The 19,459-nt window shown below is 40.6% G+C and overlaps 1 protein-coding gene across 3 annotated transcripts; it reads left to right on the top strand.

The window, feature by feature from the left end:
• Positions 1–956: 956 nt before the first annotated feature.
• LOC115776560 (NACHT, LRR and PYD domains-containing protein 12-like) lies at positions 957–17,275 on the top strand. Of its 3 annotated transcripts, none has more exons than XM_030724281.1 (11): positions 957–1,013; positions 1,409–1,541; positions 5,387–5,506; positions 7,176–7,243; positions 7,351–9,133; positions 9,803–9,973; positions 12,662–12,835; positions 13,378–13,551; positions 14,010–14,183; positions 14,646–14,819; positions 15,049–17,275. In XM_030724281.1, the coding sequence occupies exons 2-11, from the start codon at positions 1,420–1,422 to the stop codon at positions 15,062–15,064; spliced, it is 2,976 nt and encodes a 991-aa protein (XP_030580141.1). In that variant the 5' UTR covers positions 957–1,013; positions 1,409–1,419; the 3' UTR covers positions 15,065–17,275. The 3 variants fall into 3 exon arrangements, with proteins under 3 accessions (XP_030580141.1, XP_030580140.1, XP_030580143.1); XM_030724280.1 differs by having other exon boundaries at positions 7,348–9,133; XM_030724283.1 differs by lacking the exon at positions 13,378–13,551 and having other exon boundaries at positions 7,348–9,133.
• The last annotated feature ends 2,184 nt before the right edge of the window (positions 17,276–19,459 follow it).

Genomic DNA, 19,459 nt, shown 5'->3' with positions numbered 1-19,459 from the left:
CCAGAGTAAAAGTATTGTTACTCAAAAATGTACAATCTGTTTACAGACATTTGTACAGTCCACAGCAGCCTTCACCTGTGTTTGTGTGTCTGCAGAGTCAGAACATGATCAGGAGAAAAATATTAAATCCATGGCTCATTTTGGCTGGAATATTTTGATGAAGGTGCTAAAACCATCAGAGTGAACACGTCTTTATTCACGAACCCATTATTAATAAACTACTATGTGATTTATTAGCACTTTTTATCTGAGATTCACTGAGCTGCTGTAATTCTATGTTTGCACTCTATCAACTCATATTTACGGCTTTGTGTCATTATTTACAGTGTAAGGCACATCCTGCATTGACACTGATGAGCAGCATCCTCAAAATTAAGAGTGGGGGGGTGCTGCACAGAGGATGCTGTTATAGAATTTATATGGACCCTCATTCTCTTAGATGCTGTTAGAAGAGGAATAGTCTTTGTTTTTTTACGGGAAGGGGGGGGGGGTCAGCTAAAGACTCTACAAAATGAATTTAAGACATATGTTCTCTTCGAGTCATTGCTTGCCTGTTTACAGTTTAGTAGTCAAAAGACAGTTTCGGCCATAGCTCAAATAGAACTGAATAAAACTATGGTTTCTATTCTTGGATTGATTTATTCATTCCAATTTATTTTACATAGAAAGTAAAACAGCGTTTCTATCCAGCCTGAATGATTCACAGTCTCATCCTCACAGAGAGGAACACAGTTTATTAATTTAACTCTGATCTCAGATCTGTACTCACTATCAGCTTACATTTGAACACAGTGTATCAGTATTGATATGTTTGGATTATATCTACATTCACATTTATGGCTTTTAAACAAAGATATCTCTTCAAAAAGGTAAATCTTTGTCTCACACACCTGGAATGTAGTCATTCGACTGTGGTAAGGGGAGGAGCTACTCTGCTCAGGTGAGAAGGAAACAAAGAACTCAGTGTGTTCAGACTCAGGTTTATAGTCACAAAGCAGGAAAAGGAAAACGAGGTGAGTGTTATTTTGCATTTATGTGGTGTTAGAATGATCAGAAAATGTTTCTGACTGGAAAGAAGTCACATGAACGTTTCTCAAACTGGAAAAACACCCTCTGAAACTTGTTTTGGTCCATTTTGGTACTCGACTTTGTGACATCATCCAGGAAGAAACATGATGGATAAAAATAAATCTTTGTTTGGTGGTCAGAACATTTTTCTTCATCTGCCAATTCAGCTGTTTCTCTGTGAAATGTAACAGAAAAACAAAGAACCTATTCATTTACGAGTCGACTGCGTGTATTACACTGGAACTTGTGTATGTTGCATTTCCTGTTCTGCCAGTCTTGGTTTTTTTTTTTTTTATATTTGTACTGCGCTCAAAGTCTGTGATACTTGTTTCACTCATAGACTGACTCAAGATGAGTGGTTTAGAGGAGGTCAGAGCAGAGTCTCCAGGATCCAGCTGTCTGTCCACGAAGAATGACAATTCCAGCGATTATCCTCCAGCCTTCAGTCATGAACCTCGACCCTCAGACAGAAAGTGAGAGACTATTCTTGCTGTACACATCTTGAGTTGTGTTTTTTCTTTTCTTTTCTTTTTTTTTGTAGTCCTTTGATATTATTTCAAAGAGATTTGTAGCGGTGGAGTCACTAAATTGTGCTGAACCTCCTCCGGAGCAGGGTACGTTCAACGGTTGAACTCAACAGCTATGAGATCACTGCTTTTGCACCAATCAATTCTCTGGAAAGCAGAGAAACCATTTTTAGAAGATATGGACTAAACTATGTATTCAAAGAATGGTTGAAAAATAGGATCAAATGTATCAGCATAGTACTGTAGGTTTTTTCCCGTATTTCTGTTCTTAGCTGTTAAAGCACTTGCACATTAATATAAAGCTTTCAATACTAAACTACCTGTAGCCTGTACAGGAAAGAGAAGGTCTAACTGGTTATTTGGGTATTTGGGCCAATGACTAGGTTCGCTGGAGGGTTAAAGTCAAGCTGTGACATGCAAAAGAATGAATGGAGACACAGGTAGCAAATACATTGAATTGCATTGAACAGTTGCAAAATTAACAATGTAATATTAATTGTGCACAATACCAGATGAAAATAACAAAAACAAAAATATAGTGTCTTTTACCCTTTGAGCTCATATTGTGTTGTAGTTCTGCTGACTTTAGTCAGTTAAGTCAAATCTGAGTTGCATGTTTAGGAGACAGTGTGTATTCTGAGGTAGCACATCAATTATCCTACCGCACAGATGAGAGTTTATAGTAGTGGAACAGCCTGTTCTCTATGGGGCCAAGAAGGATCTGTTCAGTTCTCAATGGCAGTGATGTCAGTAACACATTAATTAGTAACGCGTTACTCTAATCTGACCACTTTGTTCGGTAATGAGTAGTCTAACCAGTTACTATTTCCAATCCAGTAATCAGATTAAAGTTACTTATCCGAGTCACTGTACATTACTATTTTTATTTTCCTTTAGTAAACAGATATATATTTTATTTTCTTCTTGCGTCTCAAGGAGTGACATCTGGCTGATGCGACAATTTAGTCATGTTTTCAGCAAGAGGACAACTCACGTGTAATACCACACAGCAACACACACGGAAATACTGGAAATACATCACACTGTTCCCTGTGTGATGTGTTCTTTTTTGCTTCCCTTGTGTCATTAGTGTCATTTTGTTCACCAGCTGTCTTCACTCCCCTCATTATCCCTTTTTTATTTTAGCCCTGAGTTTTCCCCTGCTTGTTGTCATGTCCCCGCTGTATGCCTTTGGTTCTTGATCGATGCTAATGCTTTTGTTCAAGTTAAGTTTTAGTAAGTTTATAGTTTGTGCTGGTTGCTCCTGACCAGCTCTGCCTTGCTTTTCTACTCTTGTTAATAAAGCCTAAATTTAAATTCAACTCTCACCTGAGAGTCCTGCACTGTGGTCCTCTGCCTTGCCTGCCACAGCATTACATGACACTATTTGGAGTTTGTCAGCTAAAGATGACATTATCAAGCTTTGTTGTCCACTCTGTACTGGCAACAAAGTACTATCTAGCTTCAGAAACGTGACACCAAATTTAAGGAAAGATTGAATGTAACTAATTAAGTGTCTTGTAATCTAACTTGGTTAATTTAAAAATCAAGTAATCAGTAAAGTAACTAAGTTACTTTTTAAAGGAGTAATGAGTAATCAGAAAACAGGTTACTTTTTCTAGGTAACTATGCCATCACTGCTCAATGGTGGCTTGCCATCCTCATCAGGGAAAAATCTAAAGCATTCAGTTCCAAGTTCCAACACTCTCAAAAACAAACATATCCTCTGCAGAAGAAAGTGGGCAGGCTTAACTAATTCGGCCAATGAGGTTACAACATGCACAGTGATTTTCCTCAAACAAGCTGCGTAGCTTTCAGTCTATATTATGTGTTTAAATTTTTAATATTTTGTTCCATATAATTTTGTAGTTTTAGGCCTAACTATATCTTCCATTAATGGCTGAAGAATAGGTAAACTTAATACATTTAGTAGCTCTTTTCCAGTCTGTTTGATCAATGTTCTTAAAGCACTCACACATTTTTATAAAGCTTTTAGTAATGCTTAAGTAGAGTTTTCGTCAAACAACTGCTCACACAGCAGCTGAGGTGCTTTGAGTCTATATTGTAAAATTCTCCATATTTTTTCCCAATGCAGTTTTTATCTTCCTTTGTAAAATCAGCTGCTGTCCTACCAGTGCACTTATGCATGTTTATGGTTAGATGTTACTAACATAACACCTGTGAATGCACTTGCAGCTAGACTGACAAACTCTGGATTAACTTATTAAGTTGATAGCTTTGTCTGACTCCATCTCCTGATTGGATACATAGGCAGTTAAGTAGGCATTAACTGTACCATTAAGCCATCACTTGACCCAGCTGTCTTAGCTAATTATAGGCCAATCTCCAACCTTCCTTTTCTCTCAAAGACTCTTGAAAGAGTAGTTGTAAAACAGCTAACTGATAATCTGCAGAGGAACGGTTTATTTGAAGAGTTTCAGTCAGGTTTCAGAATTCATCACAGTACAGAAACAGCATTAGTGAAGGTTACCAATGATCTTCTTAGAGCCTCTGACAGTGGACTCATCTCTGTTCTTGTCCTGTTGGACCTCAGTGCAGCTTTGATACTGTTGACCATAACATTGTATTACAGAGATTAGAGCTTGCTATAGGTATTAAAGGTACTGCACTGCAGTGGTTTGAATCATATTTATCTCATAGACTCCAATTTGTTCATGTAAATGGGGAGTCTTCTTCACACACTAAGGTTAATTATGGAGTTCCACAGGGTTCTGTGCTAGGACCAATTTTATTTACATTATACATGCTTCCCTTAGGCAGTATTATTAGAAAGCATTGCATCAATTTTCATTGTTATGCAGATGATACTCAGCTTTACCTATCAATGAAGCCAGATGACACACATCAATTAGTTAAACTGCAGGAATGTCTTAAAGACATTAAGGCCTGGATGACCTCTAATTTCCTGCTTCTAAATTCAGATAAAACTGAAGTTCTTGTTCTCGGCCCCACAAATCTTAGAAACATGGTGTCTAACCAGATACTTACTCTGGATGGCATTACTTTGGCCTCCAGTAACACTGTGAGAAATCTTGGAGTCATTTTTGACCAGGATATGTCCTTCAATGCACATATTAAACAAATATGTAGGACCGCTTTTTTGCATTTGCGCAATATTTCTAAAATTAGAAACATCCTTTCTCAGAGTGATGCTGAAAAGCTCATTCATGCATTTATTACTTCTAGGCTGGACTATTGTAATTCATTATTATCAGGCTGTCCTAAAAGCTCCCTGAAAAGCCTTCAGCTGATCCAAAATGCTGCAGCTAGAGTACTGACAGGGACTAGAAAGAGAGAGCAGATTTCTCCCATATTGGCTTCTCTTCATTGGCTCCCTGTTAAATCTAGAATAGAATTTAAAATTCTTCTCCTCACATACAAGGTCTTGAATAATCAGGCCCCATCTTATCTCAAAGACCTCATAGTACCATATCACCCAAATAGAGCACTAGGTGACTGTGTGTTGGATTTGATGCTATATGAATAAAAGTGAACTGAATTGAAAAATTACCAATATTAGTATTAGTGAATCCAAATAAAGGAAAGATGCCTTGGTTATATATTAGTAAAAACAATCTAAAAATATTAATGAAGGATTCAAAAGTGTATCAAAAGGATCATCTTGACAACAGCCTCTTTGTGCAGTTTCTGTTGTGAAAATATCCAGAGCTTCAGCCCCGTAAATCTGACACTGCGCAAGAAGCAGCTCAGTGTCCAACAACAGGAACATGAACCAAATGATGTGTGATTTATTCTGTTTGTGTTTCCAGACGTCAGCAGTACAGATTCAGAGCAGAGTCTCCAGAATCCAGCTGTCTGTCAATCAAGAGTGACCGTTCCAAAGATTTTTCTCCATTCTTCAGTCATGAACCAAGACCCTCTGACACAAAGTAAGAGACTTATTTGGTGTAAACTGAACGGAAGGTTTTTTTTTTTTTTTTTTTCAATCCATTGACATGTTTTCTAAGCAATTTGTAGGGGTGGACTCAGTGAATTGTGCTGACCCTCCTCTGGAGCAGGTTGTGTTTAAGATTGGAGATCGACAGCTATGAGATCACTGCTTTTCGACAAATCAATTCTCTATAAAGCAGAGTCACCATTCTTGGAAAATAAAATCTCGTGGTTCCAGTAGGTTCCTCGCTGACCTCTTTGGGTTGGCTCAGGCCTAATAATAATGAAGATTCCAATTAGGTGTTTTTCTAGTCACCCTCATATATATACCTTTGCGGAAACCATTCGACCTGACGCACATCCCCATGGGGTCCATGGTCACTTGCGACCGCGTCACTTGCGACCGTGTCACTTGTGACCACGTCCCATGCAACATTGCCCATTTTTGTGTGTGTATGCCCCTTGCGATTACAATAGGCTCCTCCCCAATCCCTTAGGTCTGACTCAGGCCTAATGAAGAACTCTAAAAATTCCAGTTTTGCGTTTTTCCAGTCACCCTCATATATATACGTTTTCAGAAAGTGCTCAACCTGATCAGCGTTGTCGTTGGGTCCATTTCATCATACAAGCTAACTCATGATGCTAACGATTTCAATTACGGGTTTTTCCATTCACCCCAATATATACATTTTCGAGAAGCATTCGACCTGACCTACCTTTGACATTGACCGTTTTTTTCATTTCCGGGCTAATGAATTTAATAGGCTCCCTGTCGATCCCTTTGGGAGACTCGGGCCTAATAATAAATAAAAATAATTAAGAACTCGAGCGATTCCAATTAAGTAAATTTCCAGTCACCCTCAACCATACCTTTATGGAAACCCTTTGACATGACCCACGTTCCTATTGGGTCCATGATGAATTTGGACAACGTTCCGTGTGACCTTTAGCATTTTTGTGCATTTTTGAGCTTTTTGCCTACAGGATACAATAGGCTCCTCACCGATCCCTTTGGTTGGCTCAGGCCTAACTATATCTTCCAGTAATGGTGGAAGAATAGGTAAACTTAATACATTTAGTAGCTCTTTTCCAGTCTGTTTGATCAATGTTCTTAAAGCACTCACACATTTTTATAAAGCTTTTAGTAATGCTTAAGTAGAGTTTTCATCAAACAACTGCTCACACAGCAGCTGAGGTGCTTTCAGTCTATATTGTAAAATTCTCCATATTTTTTCCCAGTGCAGTTTTTATCTTCCTTTGTAAAATAAGCTGCTGTCCCACCAGTACACTTATGCATGTTTGTGATTGATTTGATGCCACCAACACCATATTTTTCATGTGATTGCACTCATAACTAGACAGTAAACTGAGAACTAATCCTCAGCTACAAATATGAGAAGAGTTGTGTCTATTTTAGCAGATTTGGTGATTTCTATGTTTAGTACAAAAGTTGTTTCCAGAACATAAAATACACTTAGGTAAATTCCCTCCTGGAGCTCAAAGAAGACAAGAAATAAAAGTTACTGAAGGAGAGAAACAAATTAGTCCTCTGACCCACAAACATTCCACAGAAATAAAAATTCTTCTGGAAAATTCAATATTTCTCCCTTCACTGTTTTTATTTTTGTTTGCTTTGTTTTTTGTTTGTTTTTGTACTTGTGTCCACAGAGTCTCCATTGTGAAGAAAAAATCAGAACCAGAGCTGCAGGCACCCAGTGAGAGTAGCTGTGTACAAAGTAGGACTTAGCATCTACTCATTTCTGAAAACTGGATTTCTTATTGTGTTCAGACGTTGAAAAGTTTTCTTCCTCTCTAGTTTCAATGTTTTTCTTTCTTTCAGCAGATGCTGCTCTGCAGGAGGTTTCAGACAGACTTAAGATCACTCAAAGGGGAAGATTTGAACATGTGACAGAAGGAACTGATAGGACAGGAAGTGGAACCCTTCTCAACAGGATCTACACTGAGCTTTACATCACAGATGGACAAAGGGAAGATATTCACACCCAACATGAGGTGAGGCAGGTGGACAGAGCTTCCAAGAAGATGATCATCCCTGAAACACCAATCAGGTGCCAGGACATCTTTAAAGCCTTACCTGACCAACAAAGACCCATCAGAGTGGTTCTTACAAACGGCATTGCTGGCATTGGAAAAACCTTCTCAGCGCAGAAGTTCACTCTGGACTGGGCAGAGGGCTTGGAGAACCAAGACCTCAGTGTGGTGATGCTGCTTTCATTCAGGGAGCTGAACCTGATCAGAGATCAGCAGTACAGTCTTCTGCAGCTGCTCCATGTGTTCGAGCCAACATTACAGAAGGTCCCAGCAGAGAGGCTCGCTGTCTGTAATCTTCTGTTCATCTTTGACGGCCTGGATGAAAGCAGACTTTCATTGGATTTCACCAACAGGAAGCTCGTGTCTGATGTCACACAGAAGTCATCAATCAGAGAGCTGGTGGCAAACCTCATCGAGGGGAATCTGCTTCCCTCGGCTCTCATCTGGATAACTTCCCGACCTGCGGCAGCCAATCAGATCCCTCCTACATGTGTTGACAGGGTGACAGAAGTACGAGGTTTCACTGATGCCCAGAAGGAGGAGTACTTCAGGAGGAGATTCAGTGATGAAGAGCTGTCCAGCAGAATCATCTCCCACATGAAGACATCCAGGAGCCTCCACGTTATGTGTAGAATCCCAGTCTTCTGCTGGATCACTGCTACAGTTCTGGAGCACATGATGACTACAGAGCAGACAGGAGAGCTGCCCAAGACCCTGACTGACATGTACTCACACTTCCTGTTAGTTCAGATAAAGAAGAAGGAGAACAAGTACCATGAAGGACATGAGAGAAATCAACAGGAGCTCAGTGAGACTGACAGGGAGGTTCTTCTGAAGCTGGGGAGGCTGGCGTTTGAACATCTGGAGAAAGGAAACATCCTCTTCTACCAAGAAGACCTGGAGCAGTGTGGTCTGGATGTGACAGAGGCCTCGGTGTACTCAGGAGTTTGTACAGAGATCTTCAAACAGGAGTGTGTGAGCTTTAAGAAATCAGTTTACAGCTTTGTTCATCTGAGCATTCAGGAGTTCCTGGCTGCAGTCTACATGTTCCACTGTTACACCAACAGGAAGATGGAGGTGCTGCAGACCTTCCTGAGTAAGGAAATCTCATCTCTAGAAGAACTTCTGACCAGCGCCATGGAGAAGTCTTTCCTAAGTGAAACCTCCCACCTGGAACTGTTTGTTCGCTTCCTCCATGGCCTCTGTCTGGAGTACAACCAGAGACTTCTTAGAGGTCTGCTGGGTCAGACAGAGATCAGTCCAGAAATGATCCAGAGAGTCATCAAAAACCTGAAGAAGATTAATGTGTCTGGAAAGTGTCCTGACGGAAGCGTCAACATCTTCCACTGCCTGATGGAGATGAAAGACCTCTCAGTATATCAAGAGATCCAAGAGTTCCTGAAGTCAGGGAACAAATCAGGAAAGAAACTTTCTGAAATCCAGTGCTCAGCTCTGGCCTACATGCTGCTGATGTCAGAGGAGGTTTTGGATGAACTGGATTTGGAAAAGTACAACACGTCAAAGGAGGGACGACAGAGACTGCTGCCAGCTGTGAAGAACTGCAGAAAGGCTCGGTGAGTCCAGATGTGACTAACGTTATGAATCAGAGTAGATTAATAATTTAGTTCTTTAAAAGATTCTTTATAAAATATCCTAACTGATCTTTTTATAGTTTTTCACTTGTTTATTGCAAACTTTAGATGTCAGTTTGATTTTTTCACAGACCTTGTTGAGCTTTTTCAAACACTGTGGAAAAGTGTGTATTTTTTAACATAATTATTTGGATTTAATTTTTATGTCTGTAGTTTGAGCTGAAACAGTTATTGTGGTCACATGTGAAGATGATGGAATGACACTGGATGCTGTCACAGTGATTTGATTTTAGCAGCAGAAATCAGTGAAGCCATTCAGAAAAGTCAGTTATAACAATGTTAATTCTGATTGTGATCAGCTCACACCGACAGACTGTGGACAGCACGAAACCCCTAATGGAACTTCACTTTCTCTCCTTCATCTGAACATTAAAGCAAGAACCAATTAAAATCCTGCAGTCCTAAGAAGTCAGATCAGATCAGCTGAACCACTGATGTAAAGAGAAAAACGTCAAATAGGAAGTGTTCCACTGTTTTTCATGAAGTGCATTTAGTATCTAAAGTGAAATGTCATTTTCAAATAGTAAATCTTCATAAAATTAAAGTATCACAGTCATAATAACACGTTTTCCAATGTATATGTCAATACAGACTTCATGATGTTTCACCCTCAGAGGGTCACTGCGGAATAGTGGCCTCAACTCTGAAATCCAACCCCTCCCATCTGAGAGAGCTGCACCTGAGTTCAATCAACCTGCAGGATTCAGCAGTGAAACTATTTGCTAGTCTGGAGAGTCCAAACTGCAAACTAGAGACACTGAGGTCAGTTTACAGAATCTGTTGTTGTTTCTGAAGGTATTTTAATAACCTGAACTTTGATGTAATCTCCTCATAACCCGGCTCCAGTGCTGTAAGATGGAGGATTTGGATGCACTGATCCAACTTTTTTTTTTCAGTTCTAGTATGATCACTTATCTTCAGGTATCCAGGATTTGGACTTCAGTGAGGAGTTGTGTGTTCTGAATATATAAACATAATTTAATTGATTCTTGCAAATCAAGCATTTATAGAATTGGGATATCCTGCACACAGCTGCAGCAGTCTAATAATGTTCAGTTCAACATTGCACCACTAAGGGACCAGTGTCAGATCTAACCTGCTGTGTTAGGGTGGTGTCTGTGACATTTACTTAGGGTCTCCACGTTCCTTTTGGCTGAAGATTCAAACCCATTTAAACCCCAAATATCCAAAAACTCACTGGGACGAGCAGGTTCAGGTGCAGGCTGTTTATTAGACATATTAGTTACACACAACACAGACAAAAACCAAAACACAGACAGTAACATAGTTGAGACTGAGGTACACACACAGAGCGAAGAGAAGAGTAAGAAAGAAGAGAAGAGGGAAACAGGGAGACAGAGAAAGAAGCAGAAACAGGAAAGAGACGAGCACACAGAGAGAGGTGAGCTGAGACAAAGAGTGGCAAACATTTTATATCTTAAACATGATAACCGCCCACTTGCCTTTGACCCCTCCTAATTTACATAATGTCTCAGCCCATGAATCTTGAACCCCAACCAATTGTCTTTTGGTTAAACCACGCCCACTCTAAAGTCACATGTTCAAGGCACACACATCACAGGGGTACCTTTTGGTTTATGACAGTTCAGACAGGTGTCACAATGATGAACATTTCTACTCAAACATCTGCTAGAATAACATCATTAGTACCACTCCACTCAGCCAAGTCTTATCTCTTCCCCCCTCCTAGCCAGAAGAGTGCGAGGGTGGGGGCCTACAGAACTCCATTTTAAGAATGTACCTGTCATTAAACACTGCTGAAGTATAACATAGTGTTACAGGTGTCATGAGGAGCAGCGCTCACTCTGGCAACTCTCCAAAAGCCTCAAACGCACACCTAAGATCTAACAGGTCTCACCCTCACCCCTGTTACCCCGAGAACATAAAGCACTTTTATACATTGGTGTGTGTGTCTGGAGGTTTCTCTTACTTTGCACAGGCCATAAAAGTGACGCATGGTATCGAAAACATGAGAATAATGACTCCATGCACCAGTATGAAGGCCATACAGAATATAAAATAGTCTCAGTATAAGTAATAAAAGTAAAAATAGTGACAATACAAATAACATAGGTGAACAATAAGAGTAGATATATTCCCATAGATGTGATGATAAATGAAGTAACACTGACTCATCAGAGGCCCCTAAGAACAGGGCCAGTAATTAGCCATGGGGAACGTAGAGTAAAATATTGAGATAATAAATGAGTCCCCCAGCAATGGAAGAGTGGCCCTCACAGTACATGAAATGATAGATGTCCTCCTGCTATGGGCGGGAAAGTCCCGTCCTGCATATGACACAATGTGTAAGGCTGCTACCAGTGAGAAAGACCCAGCCAGCATACAGTAGAAGATATTGAAAGGGCCTCTGATGCCAGTATTAGAAGAATAGATGATAAATGAAAGTAGTAAAAAATATCCCCACAGTGGGGCAGCTGGAAATATTAGGGGGCAACATGAGTGAGACAAATACCAGAAGTTAGACTCTCTTATCATGTGATTTATCACATGAACCAAGCTGTGAAAAAAAAAAAAGGTGTGCATCATTAACATCACCAGGGGTTTAGTGTGAAACCACTGCAAGATCCCCCCCCCCCCCCCCCCCCCCCCCCCCCCCCCCCCCCCCACCTGAGGTAAGATGTGAATGGAGGTTGAAGAACCTGGGAAGTGAGCTCAAGACTGCATTATAGTTTGCTGACAGCTGGTCTCATAAGCCACCACCTCTGTTCAGTGATGGTCATTCACAGTGCACAAAGCGCACATAGATGGACTCTTTGACTGCTCTGTCAAACTCTTTCAAATCATCTGTCTTCTTGGTCCAAAATGTGAACATTGTCTTCCTTGAAGGAGTTTCCTTCATCCTTTAGGCATTGGTGTACAGCTGAGTCTTGTCCTGTCGAGGCGGCTCTTCTATGTTGTGCGTTTGTGAAGAGGCTGTTTGGTTTCTCCAATGTAGAAGTCCAAGAACTCATTGCTGTACTGCACTGCACAGCATAGACTACTGTATGTTTCTCAGCTAGTGTTCAAAAGTTTGTGTCCTTGAGAAGAACCAGTGTTTGTCCTAGAGTATGGCTGGATCTGAAGTACACTGGGATGTCACGCTTGGTGAAAAAAACTCCTGATTTCTCTAACAAACCTACCACATAAAGGATGGCTATGCTGTTCCATTTGTCATTCTCTTTCTCCCTGGTTGGGAGAAAATTGGACAACACAATATAGGAATTGTAGCCACCTGGAGTTTAGTTCTATTTAATGAGAGAGCAGAGTGGTGATTCAGCTGCCCATTGTCTCATGTGATGTCCTGTAAGCTGTTGGAATCTGCAAACCTCAGTGATGAGGACATGGTGATGCTGAGTTGCACATTTAAAATCTGAACACATCACATTTGATTACCAGTAATTTTATCTACCTGTTCTATTCTTCATTCAGATTGGAGAAGTGCAATTTGTCAGGGACCAGCTGTGCTGCTCTGGTATCAGCTCTGAAATCCAACCCCTCCCATCTGAATCATCTGGACCTGAGAGCAAACAACCTGCAGGATTCAGGAGTGAAAAAGCTGTGCGGTTTCCTGGAGAGTCCACACTGTAGACTGGAGACTCTGAGGTCAGGTCACTCAGTGTCTCTTACTATGACAAATCTTATAGTATAGCTTCCATCCATAAAGCTCTATGTTTTCTTTGATAATATTTTGAAAATTATTTTTTCTGAATTTCGTTTCTTGTCACAAATATATATTAAAGTTATTTATAGTGAGAAAGATTTATGAAGGAGAAATATACTGCTCAAAAAAAAAAAAAAATATATATATATATATATATATATATATATATATATATATATATATATATATATATATATATATATATATATATATATATATATATATAAACCCTTTTTAATCAGAGTGTAACATCAAATCAATGAAACATCTGTGATACTGATCTGGTGAAATAGTAGCAGAGGGGCTGGGAGAACATCAGTAGTAAGAGACTTCAGGCACTCACATCTCATCATTTACACCTCAGAGTTCATCAATATTTTATGACCCAATAAAAGTAGGTTTCCATCATATGGGATTTTTAAAACCTGAACATATTAGACAGAAATATCACTGATTTTATATGCATGTTTTATTCAATATTCAGTCTGGCAGAATGCAGTGTGTCAGAGACCAGCTGTGCTGCTCTGGTCTCTGCTCTGAAGTCCAACCCCTCCCATCTGAAACATCTGGACCTGAGAGCAAACAACCTGCAGGATTCAGGAGTGAAACAATTGTGTGGTTTCCTGGAGAGTCCACGCTGTAGACTGGAGACTCTGAGGTCAGGTCACTCAGTGCCTCTTACTACAACAAATCTTATAGTATAGCTTCTATCCATAAAGCTCTATGTTTTCTTTGATAATATTTTGAGAATTATTTTTTTTTAATTTCATTTGTTGTCACATATATATATTAAAGTTATTTATAATGAGAAAGATTTATGAAGGAGAAATATACTGCTCAAAAATAAATATATATAGGAAACCTTTTTAATCAGAGTGTAGCATCAAATCAATGAAACATCTGTGATACTGATCTGGTGAAATAGTAGCAGAGGGGCTGGGAGAACATCAGTAGTAAGAGACTTCAGGCACTCACATCTCATCATTTACACCTCAGAGTTCATCAATATTTTATGACCCAATAAAAGTAGGTTTCCATCATATGGGATTTTTAAAACCTGAACATATTAGACAGAAATATCACTGATTTTATCTGCATGTTTTATTCAATATTCAGTCTGGCAGAATGCAGTTTGTCAGAGACCAGCTGTGCTGCTCTGGTCTCTGCTCTGAAGTCCAACCCCTCCCATCTGAAACATCTGGACCTGAGAGCAAACAACCTGCAGGATTCAGGAGTGAAACAATTGTGTGGTTTCCTGGAGAGTCCACGCTGTAGACTGGAGACTCTGAGGTCAGGTCACTCAGTGCCTCTTACTACAACAAATCTTATAGTATAGCTTCTATCCATAAAGCTCTATGTTTTCTTTGATAATATTTTGAGAATTATTTTTTTTTTAATTTCATTTGTTGTCACAAATATATATTAAAGTTATTTATAATGAGAAAGATTTATGAAGGAGAAATATACTGCTCAAAAATAAATATATATAGGAAACCTTTTTAATCAGAGTGTAGCATCAAATCAATGAAACATCTGTGATACTGATCTGGTGAAATAGTAGCAGAGGGGGCTGGGAGAACATCAGTAGTAAGAGACTTCAGGCACTCACATCTCATCATTTACACCTCAGAGTTCATCAATATTTTATGACCCAATAAACGTAGGTTTCTATCATATGGGATTTTTTTAAAACCTGAACATATTAGACAGAAATATCACTGATTTTATCTGCATGTTTTATTCAATAATCAGTCTGGCAGAATGCAGTTTGTCAGAGATCAGCTGTGCTGCTCTGGACTCTGCTCTGAAGTCCAACCCCTCCCATCTGAAACATCTGGACCTGAGTGGAAACAGCTTGCAGGAACCAGATGTGGAGCAGCTGTCTGATTTTGTGAAGCGTCCCCACTGCAGACTGGAGGATGTGAGGTCAGTATAGAGTTGGAGTCAGTCCCTGATGCTGTCACAGCCTTTAACTTTTTTCACATAGGGTCAGGCAGGTTAGACAGCATGAGTGAAATTTTCTTTGAACACTGTGAGACTCGGACACTTAGTGAATAAACTCATGCGATTTTTAGAGTTGAACATTAGCTGACATAATGCTGATGGAGAGTCTCTGTAAACACAGCTGTCACCTCTGCTCTTCTTTGCTCTACAGGTGGCAGTCACGGTGAACAGGACGGTGCTGAGTGTGGATGAGCTGTGTCCTGATAACTGCAGCAGCAGCTTATGAGCAGAGATCTGACTGTGCCACATTAATGGGAGGCTGAGTGCTTCATCCAGCAGTGACTGACTGCTGCAGAGCGAGCTGATCTGAGAACAGCTCCACTGCCACACAGTGTATGGTCAAACACCATCCCTGTGTGCCCCTCTGGATGTACCTGGACTGCTTTGCTGCTGCTCTGTCACAGTCTCTGTAGACACACTGAAACTCCTCCACTCCTTCTGCTCCACACCTTCTCCACCTCATTTTATGTCATCTTTTTATTCATTCACACACAAACAATTTAGTGTGTTTTATAAGAACCAATCAGTGACAAAACATCTATTTTAAACATAAAAATCTGTTTCTTCATCATAATCTAGAAGTCTGATTTGATCCAGTCAGGACTGACGTACCAGTCAGGATCAAACCCTTCAGGTTCAATTAGTCTGAAGCTCTCAAAATGAATCCTGATACCCAGGCAACACATTAAATCATGGCCTAATACAGGTTTTTGGCAACAGATAAAGATTTCCTCTAATTCATTATTACACAAATTTTTTCTGACACCCTGACAGAGTGAACACTAACCTGAGAAGGTGGGGTTAGGGGTAGGGAATAGCTTGTGTTGCAATGATCATATTGTCCTGTTTTGTAGCCTCCTCTTCCTCCAGCAGGAGCTTGAAACATGGTAGGGCTCAATTCTGAAGGTCAAAAAAGTAGCGGCTGTCCAGTGACGCCCACGACTTCAGTCATGGGCATTTGAGGGGCTGCTGGAGGCTCTGCATGTCACTGTAAGGTGTGGGAGAAAAGGTGGAGGTTGAACAGGTGCAGTCATTGGAGGTGCACAATCGAGGTCATGATCCACTCTGACACACAGGACACGATCACCACCACACACCCAAACCGTTTTTCACTGTGGGGCAGTTCATTCATGGTCCCAGGGTTCAGTTTGATGGTTTTATTAGAGTTTTGGCTGATTCAGAGCCTGTCTGGTAATTATAATTATGCTTTTAGTTTTGGAGTTCCTCCCCTCCTTTGTAAAGTTTCTGTGTTGTGTGTTTGTCTACCTCCATCCTGGTTCATTTTAAGTGTTTTTTTGTGTGTGTGTGTCTTGTGTCTAGATTAACGTCCCCCTCTGACTCATTAGCTTATTGTCTTCAGCTGTGTTTTCACCTGTCCCCCACGTCCCTTGTTATCCGGTGTGTTTATACTGTCTGACCCTCCTTTTGTACATTGTCATATCATCCCTCTTGGTTGTGTTTCCTTGTTCCACTACTGTAAAGCTGCTTTTATGTTCGGGTGAGTCGTGCATGTGGGGCTTCACCCTGACACAGGTCTGAGATCCAAACAGTTGGACGTGTTCCTCAAATATGTGAGGTTAGAGGATGGAGGGGCTGCCTTCCAGGATCAATCACCACCATATCAACTCCAGATCCCACATCAGTGAGGCTTTTCCACGTCACTGACACCACATTTTTATAGATCTTTGAAATAAAATCAATCTCTCCAAAAATGGTCTTTCTGAGAGTTTAATCCTTTGCAGAAGATTCAAACAACAACAGTCCTCGAGGCTTTAGACAAAGATTGATAACAAGCACAGAATAATTTACCAATAATTTGACCAATAATAATAATAATCAGCTGGTGCTCAGAATATCAGAGTTTTCTTATTGCCTATTTGTATTAGAGTCAAAGGTTTTTTTGAATGTCCCAGCAGCCTCTCCTCACAGTGAAGCAGATCAAAGCAGATGAAAGCACTGAGGTGTGTGTCTGTCCCTCAGAGGCCACCAATAATTAAAGAATTAATTAAATAAACATTTGGAAAGTGTTTTATTAACGGGATCAAAACTCCCCGCAGGTTGTAGTCAAAATCAATACATTTACACCTTCAAACTTCACAAAGGAACAAGACAAAGATGCCCAACCTGTCCTCCCATGTTCACTCTATACAGTGAATGGAAATGAGGACATGCACAGTCCAATACTGTGAAAACTGGTGCTGGGAAAACAGGAAGTCTGCACACCAGGAAAAGCTGCTGGGTATTAAGGATACGTTTAATAAAAAAACCATGATGAGAGTGCTGCCCTTCCTCAGATGTATTTAGTTCTATCTTATGAGCCCTGATTTGTTCCCGTTTCCTCTCACCTTGTTACCTTGTGTATAAATAGTTTGTGTTTCCCAGAGTTCTTTGTGTTGTCCTTATTCCAGTGCTGGGAATTCCCAGTGGAACAAACTTCATCATTAAAGTCGTATTTCACATCCTGACTCCTGAGTCCTGCACTCTGGGTCTGAATCCTGCCTGTTTTCACTGCACTCTATGACTCGTGTATTGCAGTATTTTTGACAGAACTACAGTACACAGTATTAGAAGGGCAAGAACCAAAAACCAATACAGAGGAAAAGCAGAGATGGCTTCAAATCTTCAGTCACTGTGTACACAGTTGTGTACATCACTTTTTATTGTTTAGTTATATATGTACTCTAATGTTGGTTTTCTGACATCTCCAACCTAAAAAGATGATGTAGGCGGAATATTAATTTTTTCCCACCAGATTTCCTGTATTGTGACCAAAGCGGTTTAGCTTTAATAAACATTCATGGTGGGAATGATCTAACAGATAAACGGGAGAAAGAAAAAACTAAAAGGAGCCATGTTGAAATATTAAATCAGGAAATGTTGGAAAAGTGGTGTTATTGTTCAATTTACAATTTCTGGATTAAAAACAGTGCTTAAAGGCACAACAATGACTTCTCATGGGAAGGAGGAAATACGTGCCACACCATGATGAAGCACAGAAGAGGGACAGGATGCTTTCCAGCTTCCACAAACGGAGGCAGGAAGGATGCAGCTCAGCTGGAAAGAGGCTATGACAGAACACTGCAGGCCCTGAAACACCAGCAGAGTCCAGATCAGCAGGATTACGTCTGACATGTCCGCTGGAATATCGCTCCTGGTCACCTGGACTCAGGCGTCCGCCTGCCTCCTCGCTTCAGTGCGCACAGGTGAGATTTACCTGTTAAATGAAACTGTGTAGAGGTGGTGGGATGTGTGTGGCTGCTTTACCTGCTTCTTACTGGAAATGTATATTTAAGTTTATTTTCTTCTTTTGATGCTTAGACAAGATGTTCATAAACTTCGGAAGTGTTTGTCTCGGACTCTGATTCATCTGACCCTCGTATATCAGCGTATGTGGGGCACACGCAGCTGAAAGCGCCGCTTTGCGGGTGAAAACATCTGGGAGTGCGTCACTACCCACTGTGGGTGATTTATAACTGAGAATTTAGTGATTCCTGACTCATGGATGAATCGCGGACCTGTGATCGAGTCCTGCATACAGTGATCTGCTGCTTGCAAACGTGTTCGACCATTTTCAGCTTCATAAAACCCAGTGCGCACACATTACAGTGATGCTTTAAAAACAACCTGATTAGTTGGCCTGTTGTAGTGTGGAAGAAGAGTGCAGTTCGAATGATCACAGATATATTAATGTGCAGCCTCAACACGGGCCATCAGGTATGCCAGTTCCAAGAGGGGAGAACTGATCTGAGTGCAGCCATCCTGCTGCTTCTCAGCTACAATATAGGCTGTCACCCTCTGAATCCTCTCAGAAAACTCTGGCAGCTGCTGGCGTCCCTCCTACTTCTGCCTCCACAGGTCAGGGTGGTGATGCTACAGTCCTGAGGCCTGTTTCGAGTAAACGGGGTGTTTCCAAATAAAAGAATATCACGTGACAAAAGAGAAACGAGGACAGTGACTCACGTGATCACCTCATTATGACTGAAGTTGCTGAAAAAGTGTGACGACATGGCACCAGGATCCACGATCCCATCTGAAAATCAGAAGCATCATTCTCACCTGTACAAATCAGCACCTCAGTGTTTTCTAAGGCTGGGGAAGCGTCAACACTATATATATATATATATATATATATATATATATATATATATATTTATTCTTGTTTCCATGGTTAAGTTTAGTAGACTCACGTCCTGCTTTGGGTTTTGGTTTCTGTTTTGTTTTTTGCTGCATAAGAGCCTCGAGTTAAGCTCGAGGTTCACGCCTCCTGCATTTGGATCCAAGCCAACACAACAATGCATGACATCAGATTGTTGACGTACGTGGCTGCCACTCAGACAGATTCTTACAGATTTGAATGTTCAGCTTGAGGTTTAAAATAGAAAAAAGTATTCCACAAATATTTTACAGCAGGAACAGAATCTGTTCCCAGTGAAGGGTGAGAGCTGCTGGGACTCAAAAAAAGAAGAAAGAAAGGAAGAAAAGAAGACTCAGCTTCTGTAGAAGGCTCTTACTGATGTAAAGATGGGGGGGGTTGGGGGGGGGGGTGCTACTGTGTGAGCAAA

The sequence above is a fragment of the Archocentrus centrarchus genome, unplaced genomic scaffold (genome assembly GCF_007364275.1).
Source record: "Archocentrus centrarchus isolate MPI-CPG fArcCen1 unplaced genomic scaffold, fArcCen1 scaffold_33_ctg1, whole genome shotgun sequence".
In the NCBI taxonomy this organism is placed as follows: Eukaryota; Metazoa; Chordata; class Actinopteri; order Cichliformes; family Cichlidae; genus Archocentrus; species Archocentrus centrarchus.
The sequence above is the reverse complement of the archived record's forward strand: the minus strand, read 5'-3'. Positions and strand labels throughout refer to the sequence as shown.